The 13,773-nt window shown below is 56.4% G+C and overlaps 2 protein-coding genes across 3 annotated transcripts in view; both read right to left on the reverse strand.

Annotated features, from left to right (window-relative positions):
* The window catches only part of Cul9 (cullin 9), a 40,831-nt gene extending 38,096 nt beyond the window's left edge, over positions 1 to 2,735 (reverse strand). Inside the window, exons 1-2 of the mRNA XM_060369550.1 lie at positions 2,582 to 2,735; positions 289 to 892 (exon numbers count right to left, since the gene is read on the reverse strand). Of these exons, the coding sequence (XP_060225533.1) occupies positions 289 to 883 (595 nt within the window). The 5' untranslated portion in view covers positions 884 to 892; positions 2,582 to 2,735. The remainder of the gene's footprint in view (positions 1 to 288; positions 893 to 2,581) is intronic.
* A 435-nt stretch (positions 2,736 to 3,170) lies between these two features.
* Positions 3,171 to 12,498, reverse strand: Srf (serum response factor). Of its 2 annotated transcripts, XM_021640179.2 has the most exons (7): positions 11,616 to 12,497; positions 9,814 to 10,080; positions 7,832 to 8,093; positions 7,203 to 7,322; positions 6,127 to 6,318; positions 5,693 to 5,769; positions 3,171 to 5,517 (listed from the first exon to the last, which is right to left on the reverse strand). In XM_021640179.2, exons 1-7 carry the CDS (start codon positions 12,123 to 12,125, stop codon positions 5,422 to 5,424), a joined length of 1,524 nt encoding a protein of 507 aa, XP_021495854.1. In that variant the 5' UTR covers positions 12,126 to 12,497; the 3' UTR covers positions 3,171 to 5,421. The 2 variants fall into 2 exon arrangements, with proteins under 2 accessions (XP_021495854.1, XP_021495855.1); XM_021640180.2 differs by lacking the exon at positions 6,127 to 6,318 and having other exon boundaries at positions 11,616 to 12,498.
* Between the last annotated feature and the right edge of the window lie 1,275 nt (positions 12,499 to 13,773).

A 13,773-nucleotide genomic window follows, 5' to 3' on the forward strand; every position in this document is an offset into this window, starting at 1 on the left:
AGTTGGCTGTGAGCCTCCCCGCACTAATTTCACAACCAACAAGTTCATCTCAAATATTCAACAGAGGCAAGTCCGCCTGCTTTATTCTCTACCGTACTCAGTGAGTGACAGATAAGCCCTCTGCTCTTTTTGACCTACGTGTCCCAGGAATCACCCATTCGTCTACGTGCCTTTTACCTTGAGTTGCTACTTATTAAGTAATGGTGGGGAACTCTCTGCTTTCTCTTCTCTTACTCCTTGTGGCCCCATTCTCTCCACTGCTTTTCTTGCCCCCTGGCTATCTCTTACCAGCATCATGGGCTGCCAGAGCCTGTAGCATCTTGCCTGCACTCCGACGGATCTGAGGCTCAGGGTTGCACAGCATGTGCATAAGCAAATCGAGGGCCCCGGTCTCCCTGAAGACTCCGGTGAGAGGCCCAATGCTGGCATAGGCGCTGAGCACATGGATGGTGTGAAGCACAGCAGCCGTCAGGCTTGAGGTCCCACCTTCCGCCAGCTGCCTGGCAGCCCTGCGCACCAGGCCCCGCACATCAGCCTCCATCTCTGCCATCGCCAACTCATCCAGGCCTCCCGGGTCTCTCGGGAAGCTTCCTAACTGTCCAGCAGGTTCGTACTGAGGTCCTTTCGATAGCGTTCGCTCCCTCAACAGCATGGGGCAGTTGGCATAGACCTCTGGGGCTGACAGCCACATGAGGAGGTGCTCTGTCTTGTCTTCCTCTGCACTCACTTTGCCCTCTTCCCCACACCTGAGGACACTCCATCGGATCAGGTATTCAGGGTGTCCATCATGTCCAGGCCTCTGCCGAATGAGTTCTTCAGGGTATGCCTGCAGCCGGGGCCCCAAGGGTACCATAAGGTCCCCTGCTCGTCGTTCACCTATCATCCTGAGCTCCTGGGACGCACAGGAAGAAAGATAGACAGTGTATGAAAGAGGAAATGACTACAAAGGGTGTGAGAGTATCTTGCAGCACAAATGAGGTAGGTGGTAACAGGTGATGTAATTTAGAGCACAAGCAGAAAAAGACAATAAACAGAGTAAACAAAATAGGACAGAATAAACAAGCAGTTGTGTTTATATAAGATGTATGTTATATAAGAAAAGAATGGAGCGAAAAGAGCAAGGAAATGAAATAAAAGCATTTCAGAAATGGAAGCGGGCTGGGGCTACAGCTCCCAAGCAATGCACCTGACTAGTATGTGAGAGGCTCTGAGCTCAATCCCGAGCACTGGGTGTGGAGGGGGTTGTTAAAGAGATGGCTCAGGGGTTAAGAGCATTTGCTGCTCTAGGACAGGACCCAGGGTCAGTACCCAGCACCCACATGGCAGCTAAAGACCATCTATAACTCCAATTCCAAGGGTCTACTGCCCTCTTTTCACATCCAAGGGCACTGCACATACAAACATGCAAGGCAAAACAAAACACTCATGCACATGAAATAAATCTCTTTACTTATTTAAATGTGTGTGTCTGTGTATTACTTGCATGCCTGATGCCCTTGGAGGCCAGAAGAGGGCATTAGATCCCCTGGAACTAGAGTTACAGGTGGCTGTCAGCACTACATGGGTGCTGGGGATTGAACCCAGGGCTTCATGGATGCTAGGCAAAGCACCCTACCAACATTCCGGGTCCCATAAACCTCTTTCGTAAAGATTATTAATTTAAGCCTGGGGTGCTGGCACATGCCTATATCTTGATAAGCAGGAGGCACAAGAATCACAACTTCCAAGGTTAGCTTGGGCTACACAGGAAGTTTCAGGCCAACCCCAACTACACAGTAAGACTGTCTTTAAAAACGAAAACAAAAAGCCAGAACTGTCCATCGTCGGGCCCATAAACGCTCAGTAAATAATGTATGACAGCATATTCTAACACTATTCTTACAAGGGACAGTGGTTTGCAGGCATCATTGGGTAAGGTAGGTTATTAAGGCAGAATATTAATAGAAATAAAACGATCAGGAAAAGGTACGTGTGATTTGAGGCAGTGCAACGGAGAGAGTAAAAATAGAAGGCATACCCTAGATAAAGAAACGGCGATCAGAATGATCAGGGCAGGCGTGTCAGGTCAGGGTACACGGATAGAAGACAGGCAGAAGAAAGGAAGAGGCAAACAAGATGTGAATCTCCACGGGGATGAGATTCCCTTAGCATGGAAGGAAGGCTGAGAGATAACCACGGATGCCAGAATGGCTGTGGATTGACACCGAGCCAAGTCAAACCATCCTTTCGGCCTGGGGAGGAGGGGAACAGGGGTGGGGGCGGCAGAGGGAAGGCCTAGACCAGAAGCTGTAAATAGAGGCGTGAAGGTGATGCCTGGCTGTGGGGTCTTGAGGACAGAAGGCAGCACGACCCATCGCGACCACGCTGGGCTCCAGAGACTGAGGAGCCCGGCCCGACACCACGCTGGGAATGGCCTGGAGGGCGGGGTGAGGATGGCGGGCGCGGCCGCGAGCTGACAGGACGAGCGAGCGAGCGAGCGAGCGAGCGGGGCTTCCCTCTCCAATCCCGGAGGAAGGGCTGAGGCGCTCGGAAGGGTCTGGGTAAGGAGAAGGGACCGGTTGGCGCAGAGCTCTGTCCTCACCTCTCACCGTCCCGCTCGACCCTCGCTGTCACCCGGCAGCGGGTAGCGCAGCTCCGCCCGCCTCCTCCACGGCTCCTTTCCGGGTCACACGCCGCCGGGCGCACGCACGGCCCGGCTACGACGGGTCCTACGGTGGCCCACTGCGAGCGGGGCCGAACGGCGCGTGAGCAGAGCATGCGTACTGGCCGCGGGAGTCCGCAGCCAGCGTCCCTCCCAGCCAGTCAGGTGTGAAGCGCCCTTCGTCTGATCCTCTCGCCTTTCTCGCCCGCCCACCTCAGCACCCGTTCCTGGATTAGTTAACCCGCACCCCGACAATCTACGACTTTGGGGGGGTTGTGCGTGTGCGTTTGTATGTTTCTAAGTTTTCCTATTTTAGGTTATTCTGCCACTTTGACTTTTAAGGAAAACCACCGAACACCCTGAGGGGTTAGGAAAACCAAGCATAGCGAGAAAAGTCCCTAGCCCAGATTTCTTCAGTCACATAGGATTGAGCACCCCACTTCTGGGAGGTAGGATTTAGGGGTTTTCTTGTGTTCACTCCTCCCTCCTTATGCTGAAAAGATCCCAAAGACACAGCCAAAGACCCCAGTCTGTGCACAAAAATGATACATTTATTGAAAGAGTATTTTTTTTTTAATACAAAAGAAAGCTCTGTACATAGGATGTGACCATATCCACCATCCCTGGGTCAACATCCCAGGAGAAGTAGAAACCACTGTTATACCCACACACAGCCCACATTCACACACATTCACTCAGACACAGGCATACACACACACCCCAGAGCCACTTAGGAAGGGAAACACCAAAGGTTGCTGCACGTAGAAATGCCACCTCAGTCCTGACGAGCAGGTCCTCCCAAGGCCACAATCGCTCAGCACACATCATAAGCGCTTTGCCCGATTCACTCACTGGATCTGCCTTTTGTGAGGAGGAACGACATCTCCTCCCGTGTGGTGGGGAGCGGTGAGTGAGTGGTGGTGATGTGAAACAGGAGCAGAGAAAGGGGCTGGGCAGTTACAGACCTGAGTCCCAAGCTCCCCCACTCTGGCCCCTCATTTACCATGCCCCAGTCCTGAAAGCCACCCAAACTATAGCCACCCCAGCTATTTCCAGGAGAAAGCCCAGAAAGGTGGCATCTCGGCTGGGGAAAACAGCAATGGGGATTAGAGGTTGGGGGGCTGTCAAGCTCGTAAGCAGATCATCCCCTTGAAACCTAGGCTGCTGTGCATAAAACCTTCCCCTGCCCCTTACCTAACCACAGAAGCAGAAGGCAGCAGGAAGGGCTTAATGACTCCGCACCCCCACTGCCCTTCTGAAAAAGCTCCCTTACTGGAAACAGGTGGTTTAGGCTGGCTCTGACGCAGGGTAACATACCCTCCCCTATGCTAGCCCACCCTCAAGGTCCCCAAAGGGATTTTAAGGGGGTGGGGCACGGCCCTGTACAAATTACATAAATACTGAGGTTACACTTAGAAAAATAAAGTCATTTTCTTCAAGGCTTTTTTGTCTTAATTTAAAAAAGTTACAGTAGCTGCTCACTCCCTGGGAGAGCTGCCCATTCCTGGCTCCCCATTGCTGCAGTCAGCCCCAGAGCTGCTCCTATTTCTGACCCCCATTCCTGTGTCTCCCCTCCTCCCAGACCCCATTCTGCTCAGTGCAACTTGGGCCCCAGGCAGCTGAAAGCCTGGAGGTACGCAAGGCTGCAATGACCATGCTGTGGCACAAAAAAAAAAAATCAGTCTCCTCTACCTGATCCCCTTCCCCCCACCCCCACATTTGGTCTCCCTCTACCCTCTTCTTCGAAACAACCCTAGAGGGCAAAAGAGGCCTAGAACTGTGGGTCACCCTCCCCTCCCCTTTTGGGGCATGGCCGGAGGGCTCCCCCCCAGCTTTCTCCTGGAAAGAACCCAGGACGTGGGGCAATCCCAGAATCTCCCACACACACACTGGTGGACCCCCGAGCTCATGGGGTGGCTGTCCCCAGGGGCCCAGCCAGTTCTAGGGAACCTAAAGGTTCCCCAGGAAAGGGGGAGTTTGGGTAGGGAGGGGGATGAGAAAAACGCCATTAAAAAAAAGTTAAATATTTTAAAAATATATATTTATAGATTTGTTTTCACTTCATCTCCTCAAATAAAAAGTTCAAAATCAACTTTTAAGTAAAGCAGCTGGGAGAAGGGGGGAAGACAAAGGGAAGAAGAGAACGCTGATGGTTCCCTCCAACCCAAGAGCCCCTGGAGGTCCACGGGAACAGAGTGGCAAGGCAGGGCAGGTGGCCCCAATAACCTGCCCAGTGCACAGGCCCAGCTAGTCAGGAGCTGAACGGGGCAGAGGGTGGTGGCATGAGGAAGAAGCCCCCATTTCTCCCAGCTGGCTCCCTGAGGGGCAGGGGCAGGGCTCTTTTGACCCAGACTGTGGCAGACACAGAGCTAACCAGAGGTCGCCAAAGAGGCTGAACAGAGGACCCCAGATGCTTCCTCAGAGGGGGACCTTGTGCCCAATCCCACAGAAGGCCTGTGAGTGGGAAGGTGGGCACAGTCCATTGGGTAAGCTAATACTCATAGCAAACATTGAGCCAAGCTGGCAAGAGGAGGGAGGACAGCTCCACCATCAACAGCACGATAGGCAGAGCAAGAAGGAGGGGAGGGGCGGGGGGCAGGGGGAGGGCAGGCAGGCCCGTTTCTTTGGCTGGAGTGAGAGGGCATAGTCCCGTGGCTGCCCACTCCTTCTCCCCGCCTCCCTCCTTCGGCCAGTCAATGTGTGTGTAAAGAAAATGTGAAAAGGCAACAATAAATAAGTGGTGCCGTCCCTTGGGCCGTCTGTCCAGGGTGGCGGGCGGATCATTCACTCTTGGTGCTGTGGGTGGCGTCCAAGTTCACCACCTGTAGCTCTGTGAGGTTGCTGCTGCTCCCAGCTTGCTGCCCTATCACAGCCATCTGCAGGGAAGGAGGAGTGTGAGGATGGGAGGTAGGAGGGCGGACATGCAGGCTCCGGCGCCCCCTGCTGGCCGGCCGGTCCAGCACAGGTCTAAGCTGAAACAGATGGGCCCCTTGGCTGGGGAGGGAAGGCCGGCTGGGTGGGGCCAGGGGGAGGGCCACCTACCCCACTAACCTGGTGTAGCTGAACCGCTGAAACAGGGATCTGCACGGTCCCAGATGGTGCAGTCAGGAACACCTGAGGAACACCACCTGCATGGGAAAGCATGGGAAACGCTCATTCACTGGCCCCCAGGAGGCTCTCTAGACATCGGAGAGTGTGACATACACCGGTGACTGGGAACCGAGGTGTGCGCCCCAATGTGTCTCACGCAATGCATGAGGGTGCCTGTAGTGTGAGGGATTCGATGCACGTGAGTGTCCAAATGAGCAAGCGCAACTGTCCGGTGGACGTGAGAAGAGCCAAGCCTGTGTATTTGTGCAGGAATATGTGTGGGCATTGGGAGAGGGACATGAGTGAGAATGCATCTCAGTGTTGGAGCTGGGGCACACATGAGTGCCATCAAGGGAGGGTGGTCCTCCTTTCTTCAGCCCTGGCCCTTCCCTCACCTTGCTCCTGGACCTGGCTGTGGGACACCTGCATGGTGGATGGTGCCTGGGAGAAGGCATTGAGCACGGTGAGGCTGCCATCAGCCAGGCCCGAGGTGGGGGCATACATCACTGCATGGGGACTAGGGTACATCATGTGGCCACCCACAGTTGTGGGTACGGACGACGTCATGATGGTGGCGGGCAACGTCACTGGAAAACACAGACACACATCAGGGAGCCGGTCCCTACTGGTATCTCTCATCCTGCCCCAGGGTTCCAACCATCAGGGTAATTGTACCGCGTCCCCCCACGTCAGGAGTTTGACAAAAGATTCTTTGTTCCTTGTCATTAACTGAAAAAAAAAAGCCTAACTTTCTCTTGAGAGCACAACTCAATGTTCTAGGGTGGGATTGTCTATCCCAGAGCTCAGGATTACAATGATGGACACTCTTCCAGGAAGCTCAAGAGCCTCCCTTAGGAAACTCCATCACTTACTGCTCATTAACACTTGCCCCTTCCCCCTCCCTCTTCCTGAACCTTCACCTAACAAGTTCATCCTTGAGGCAAGCACTTCCCAACTACTAATGCAGGAACCTTGTTAAAGTGCAGACTCGCTGCGTTTGACGTGTCACGTCAGACTCGGCTTTTCCCCTAAGTTCTCAGCTACTCCAGTCCCTAGACCGGAAGGGACTCAAGTAATGTGTAATAAATAAGCTTGAAATGACAGCAGCTGACATGTCAGAGTTCACTATAATCCCTGAGCTGACCAAAGGCAGCCGGGAGGAATTAAAGCTACTGAAGACCTATCGTGTCTGCCCATACATGCACTGGCTGCTCCTTCCTTGCTCATGAGCAAATAATTTTCCAGTGGTTCCTTACTTCTTTCTTGAGCCCACAGCCGCACTGCAGAACAGGGGTCAAACCTAGGCCACACTCACCCAGCTTTCTATAAGGATGAGACCAAAAGCCCCAGTTTCTGCGTTAGTAAATGTAATTCCCTGGGGTCCTCGGTACAGGAAAGATATACTGCTAAGTGCCAGCGCCAGGCTCCCTGTGGAAAGGCAGGGCGTGGGGGGGTGACGAGGAGTTAATACCTGTCCCGCTGGAGGAGGTCTGCGTGAGGTCTGTGCTGCTGTCACGAGAGGGAGACGCTTGCTGTGGGGCCTGGTGCACATGAATGGCCTGCACAGGGACCTGCTGGGCCACTGCCCCACCTACGAGACACAGGGTTTTACTTGGGCTCCTGTGCAGCTGTCACCCTCAAACATGTCCCAGGGTCCCGCACACTTGCTCCCAATTCCTATCACTCTCCCCTGGGACCTGAAGAAGTTCTACAAGTCTACAGCTTCTGAATGAGGTGACTTCCCTCTTCCTCCTGCCCCTCCTGCTTTGTTTCATCTTCTTCAGCTGACTGGAGCTAGCCTTAACCCATCAAGGACATAATCTGCCCTGCAGTCACAACAGAGGGTTAGTAGAACTATCTCCACAGCAATGGAGGTTCAAGGGTGAGCTAGCCAGACAAGACCAGAATGTAGAGGCCAAACTTACTATACCAACAGCAGGGACCTCAGCGGGCAAAGCTTGTCTTCCGATGGCTCTAACCCATGTTTACCCTCTTTCTCATCAAAGAAAGGGGTCTTCCTGGCGCTAGCCCTCAAACCACTCTCAACGCCCTCAATTTTTCCCAGCGAGAACAAACCTCTCCCTGCCCCTCGTGACTCACCAGGCATGAGGGTGAAGCTGGTAGGCAGCTGCATAAGGCCCCCAGAGGAGACAGGGCCACTGCCCGTGCTCTTGAGCACAGTCCCGTTGGCACTGCTGACAGCGCTGGGGCTGACACTAGCAGACACTGGTGCCAGGTAGTTGGTGATGGGGAAGGAGGGGCCGCTGCTCACTTGCATGGTGGTGGAGGTGCTGGGCGCTGTTTGGATGGTGGAGGTGGTTCCCGGCAGGTTGGTGACCGTGAATGCTGGCTTCAGTGTGTCCTACACCCAGAGTAAAGACGGAGCAGTGAGCTTCTCACGGACCTCAGTTCTGTGGTCGTTTGTGTGAACTGAGAATCCAGGCCAAACCGGCACTGCAGTTAAACCCTACTTATACCTGGACCACGCAAGATGTGGGCTGCTGCTGGGCAGGGTGGCAAGGCCTGGAATCCTACCGCTCGGGAGGCTAAGGCAGAAGGATTGCCAGGAGCTCAAGGCTAGCCCATTCTACACAGTGAGTCTCTGGCGACACTGTGCCAAACTTTAAAAATTATGAACATAAAGCCAGGCAGGAGGCACAGTCAGGAGAATCCCGGCGAGTTGGGGATCACTACATAGTAAGTTCCAGGATAGCCAGGGTACACAGAGACCTTGTCTCTAAAGAACAAATATTACAGACAAAGAAAAAATACAACTACTTAACTCACGGGTTGTTAGGAAGATTACACTGGCTAGCATTCCTAAAACCAGCATCTGGCTAACACGAACATCAAAATAAACATCGTTTGCTCTTAAAACGAAAACTCCTGTGCATTCTCTGCCCCAGCGAGCCGCACAAAGCACATCCAGTCTGTTTCTAGCTCTGGCAGTGACTGACTGGGTGACCCTGGGCCAATCACTTCCCTGTTGCGAGCTTCAGTTTCCTCTTCTACAAATGTGAGAGGGTTGAGCACGTGCTCTCTTCAAAAGGATTCTTAAGAGCTCTGAACTACCTGGCTCTAAGGCAGGGACTGAGCTTTTCAAAGAACTTACAGTTCGAGGGAGTTCATGAAGGTATGACAGTGAAGCGCTTTAGTCAAATCAGCTACCAAGGGACTTAACCACATGCGTAGAAATGAGGCCTACACACACCCGGAAATGATTGCAGGCTACAGGTAACCAACACAAGAGGGACCCTGGAGTGTTGACACTCCTCAGAGAACCTGTGTTCTTAGTGAGGAAGAAGCCAGGACTTGAGAACCAAGCCACCAGGCCTAGATCCCGACTGGAGGCAAACAGGATTCAAAAAGCCGGGTGGGTCGGCCCGGAATGTTTGCTAAGCAACTGGACCCAAGGCCTTTGATTGGTAGAGACGTTGCTAAGGCAAACAGTGTCGCTTCCTTCCATTGGCCAGTTGTTAAGCACCCGGAAGGTGGAGCTTCACAGACAGCAAGCAGGAAGACCCTGCCCTCTCTCCTTCCCGGGAATAGAAAGGAGAGGAGGCGTAACTAGAGCTGGCATCCTTAGTAGCAAGCCAATACTCTCCCCAAAAGCCCAGGCCTGGGTATCCCGAACACCTGGTATGAGGCTCAATAGAAAGGTAGTCCCTTGTCCAATCTGACAGCCCTCTTGGCAACAGTAATGGGTTCCCAGGACCCTGGACCCGGAGCGCTCCCTTCCTATTCCCAGTCTGCCAAGAGGGCAGGGCTAAGCTACACCCCCGCCCCCAGCGGGGAGACAGCTGGCGGGAGGAATGCAAAGGCCTTGCCAGGCAGGCGGGCTGCGGGGCGGGAGGCCGGCGTGGAGCCCGAACCGGCCTTATATGGGCACGGAGGCCGCCCGCTTATCTAGGGGGCCGGCCTCCTGTCAGGAATGGAGGATGGACACCTGTCTCCTAGGATAAGGAACACTAACCTGGCCCCACTCCACATCACTAAGAGCACCTATTTACTGGGAGCAGGCCAAGAACGGAAAGGGGCCCTCTTCTCTTCCCCCCTTTACATGGGCGACCCAAACAACACACCTTGCTTTCCCCACTGCTGTCAGATTCCGACACCTGGTAGGTGAGATCTGGCTCTTCAAAGCCAGTGGCACTCATTCGCTGGTCTGTGGTGGGGTCTGAGCGGGGCGGAGAGTCTGGCGAGTTGAGGCAGGTCTGAATCAGCGCCTTGCCGGTCTCACTGGTGATCATGGGCTGCAGTTTGCGGGTGGCAAAGGTATACACATGGCCTGTCTCACTGGCCACCAGCAACAGCACCTGTGTCCCTGTCAGCGTGGACAGCTCATAGGCCTGGGGAGTTGGAGGGAAATGGGCAGGTCAGCAGAACTTTTCCTCTCTACTTCCCTGGGGGAAATTATATGGTGATCTCCAGCGCTGCCTCCTCGGATGACCTTCATCTCCAGTGACTGTATCAGGGTCCTATCTAGTTGTCTGAAGGTGAGCTGGAAGTAGGAAAACTACCTATGTCCTTGAAAAAGCAGTCCCACTGACTGCAAATGCCCCAAGCACACAGGAATAGCTCCCAGCAGGGACTGATCATATAACCTCAAGGGGGACACTGCAAGTCCCAGTCAGCTATCAGCACTGCTCGGTGCCTGCTTCCTCACCATCATCATCGGGACAGTGAGGACACTAGAATTCACCCATCACATTTGTGCAGCCACCTAAGGGCCAAAGTGCCTACGTTCCCTGCCAGAAATCTGCATAACCTGTTGCCACAGCCCAACTTCTTTTGCCCTGGAGTACTACAATGCCCTTTGCCTTTGCCTTGGCATGGAAGGATAAGGAAGGACAAGCAGCACTTTCCACCTTCTCCCAAAACCTTCTCCACGGTGACCAAGCATGACTGAGAGAGCCCCAAAACGATGAGAGCTAAGTTTGCAACAGATGCTCTTCCGTGAGCCCAGGAACGGGATCCCTAGCTAAATTAAACTGCACAACCCACCTTGGAAGCAGTTCCAGCTTCCACAAGGAACAGATAACAACACCGCTTCTCAGGTTGTAGGCTGTTTCCCAGTTCCTCTGCTTCCGTCCCTTCCTGGATCTCCTAGACTCCAGGATGGCCCCTTCCATCACCGCTCCTTAGAGGATGTCGGCAAGCGATACCCCTACAAATCGTCCTGACTTTCCCCACCATTCCCCGCACTGATTTGTCCCTAGGAAACCCTACTTGTCCCAAAGGCCGGCGATTCTGCAGCCAGCCCTGCGGGCAGCAGGAGATAGCCAGAGAAAGCAACGGAAGACACATGGCCAGGGCGGGACTTGGTCCCAGCTTGTCTTCCTCAAGGCAGCAGCAGCTCTCCCGCCTCGCTCCCTCACCTGGTCCCTAACCCTGCCCGTCCTTCAAGCCCGCACAACTCCTGCGATGCCCACCTTTCCTCCCACTCGCGCTCGCTCCCTGCTGTCATCCAACTCCTGCCTCCTCGTCTCCAAACCCCCCTGCTCCCTTTTCCATGGCCCTTTCCGACCCCCAGGGCACAGTGGATCTGCTGACCCCGCGTCTGGCCATCCACCCTCCTGCCGGCCCCTGTTCAGGGCTTGCACGCCTCCAGGACCCCCTGTCTCCCGCGCGCTGGTCACTCCCACCTCGGCGCCCTCGGCCTGGATTCCGGACCCCTCGCAGCATCTCCCCTCTCCCCAGTTCGCCGGCGGCCCCTCCCCTCTCGCCCGGCCGGGGTACAACCATCCCCTCCCACACACCTCCTGCCGACTCACCACCTCTCACCTCCGCCTCGGCGGTCTCGCTCCCGGGGCCACCCCAGCACGCAGCCAGCCACCCTCCGGGTCCCCCCCCCCCGGGGCGCGCCAACCTCTGGCTCCGGTACCTTCTTCATGATGCCCGTCTTCCTCTTGCTGAAGGTCGTGTAGCGCCGCAGCTTGTTGTCGATGAACTCCATCTTGATCTTCACGCGGCCCCGGGTCTTCTTCCCCGGCTTGGCCCCGCTCACCGCGCCGCTGACCGGTCCGTAGCCCCCGGCGGCCGCCGCGGCCGCCGCCTCGGGCCCACCGACCACCACGCCGAGCTCCATCTCGCTCAGACTCCGCTTGAGGCCGCGCCGCTCGGCGCCCAGCTCCTCCTCCTCGCCGGACTCGGAGTCGCCCTCGCTGCCGCTGTAGAGGGCCCCGGCGGCGGGCGCCGCTGCCGCTGCAGCCTCCCGCTCCAGACGGCCCGGGCCGAGCCCCGCGCCGTTCCCGGGGACCCGGCCTCCGTTCGCCCCGCGAGTCCCGCCGCCGCCTCCACCGCCCGGCCGCCCCGTCGGGGTCCGGCTCAGGCCGCCCCCCAGGGCCGAGCCCCGGCCCAGAGCCGCCGCGGCCCCAGCTTGGCTCGGTAACATGGCGCTCAGTGCAGGAGGGCGGACGGGCAAGTCAGCGAGGGATCGGGGCCGCCGCCGCCATCGGCTTCCCGGTTCCTCCCGGCACTCCCGCGGCTGCTACAAGTCGCTCCCGCCGCCGCGGCCGCCGCTGCGAACCCGGGGCCCCTGCACGCCCGGGCCGACCTGGGCCCTTACTTTCCTGCCCCTATGGCCGGGGTTGCCCCAGGCCGCGCGCAGCGCCCCCTGTCCGTGTGCCGGGGAGGCGCGCCCTGCGGCCGTCAGCGTCCCCCGCGGGGCAGGGGCTGCTGGCCGCGGCCGAGACCGCGGGTGGAGGGGGCCGGGACCACGCGCTGGCGGCGGAGGTATCCCCCAACCCTTCCCCCCCCATATAAAGAGATACAATGTTTCCTTTTATGGCGAGGCCGCTCCTTATATGGTGAGCCCCAGCGCCCCCGCCCCATTGGTCCGCGCTTCCGGCACCTCCGCTCCCCATTGGCCCGAGGAGGACACTTATTTGCATAGACATCCCGAACTCGCCGCAGTCATCCCGCGTCAGACCGCGATTCCGCGGGCGGGGGGAGGAGCCAACTCCTTAAAGGAACAGTGGAGCCGAGCCAGCTCCGCCCCCCCAGGGTTGGGGAGCCGTGGAGCACTGAGGGGGGCCGGAGGACCGCGTTGCCGAGGAGAGGGAACCCCTGAGTGGATGGGGGGTTGGAAGTAAATCGGGGAGATTACTTCCCGGTTCCAGCGAGGGAGTGCGGGGATGGGCGGGAGCACCGCTCCCACCGCTTCCTGAGGAAGGTAAAGTGGTCGGAGCCGAGGGAAGCGGAGTTTAGACTGCGCTAGCCCAGCGGCTCCACTGATCCTCCCACCACGCACACACTTGCCTTTCCCTCTCTGTTCGAAGGATCAAGGCTTTCCCACAAGTCTGGCTGCGAGGTCACATCATTCGTCATCCTCGACGCCGGGGGCGGCGGCAGCGCGGGGAGGTGGGGGGGGGATCTCTGGCAGACACACATCTGGCAGGGGAGGAGGCGCGGAGACGTCCTCCCGTCCGTGGTGGGGGCAGGGAGGAGAGCGAGGGGTCAGTGAAGACTTCCAGCTGCCTGCGGTGCTCAAAGGGGGCGGGGGTGGTGGTCTGGAGCATGAAGCACAAGCCGCAGCTCGTGTAAAGGCCTGAAAGTCCGGTGGGACCGAACATTTAAGCAAGGGAGTGGTCGAGAGTACAGGTCCGCAGAAGGATAAACACACACACACGTGTGTGTGTGTGTGTGTGTGCTTTATTAAAAGTGGGTGTTACAAAGCCCAGGTTAAGGGGTTCGAGAGTCAAGAGTCCAAGATAGAGGAACTGGCTTGGACTTCTATGTTCCTGAAATGACTTAAATCTGACCCGACGATGTGGTGCACACATTGAATTCCAGCTGTTCGGTAGACGGAGGCAGGAGGATTGCCCCGAGTTCAAGACCAACCTTCCCTATATAGTGAGCTAGCCAGGACTACATAGCAAGACCAGTCCAAAAATAATAATAATACTTAAATATAAAGTCTGGCTGTCTTTCTCTAGACCTGTGCCCGGAGGTCGACCATACTGTGTGGGTACATGTACTGGCTGATTGGGAGTCAACTTGACACAGTTAGAGTCATCAAGGAGGAAGGAGCCTGATCCAGG

The sequence above is a fragment of the Meriones unguiculatus genome, chromosome 16 (genome assembly GCF_030254825.1).
Source record: "Meriones unguiculatus strain TT.TT164.6M chromosome 16, Bangor_MerUng_6.1, whole genome shotgun sequence".
Classification (NCBI taxonomy): domain Eukaryota; kingdom Metazoa; phylum Chordata; class Mammalia; order Rodentia; family Muridae; genus Meriones; species Meriones unguiculatus.

Bases quoted from the DNA above. Each gene is read 5' to 3' on its own strand.
- Srf (XM_021640179.2), bottom strand. From the start codon at position 12,125: ATGTTACCGAGCCAAGCTGGGGCCGCGGCGGCTCTGGGCCGGGGCTCG. The intron at 10,081-11,615 runs GTACCGGAGCCA...CCAACTCCCCAG, and splicing joins AGACGGGCATCATGAAGAAG to GCCTATGAGCTGTCCACGCT. The intron at 8,094-9,813 runs GTGTGTTGTTTG...CTCTGGGTGTAG, and splicing joins ACAGCAGTGGGGAAAGCAAG to GACACACTGAAGCCAGCATT.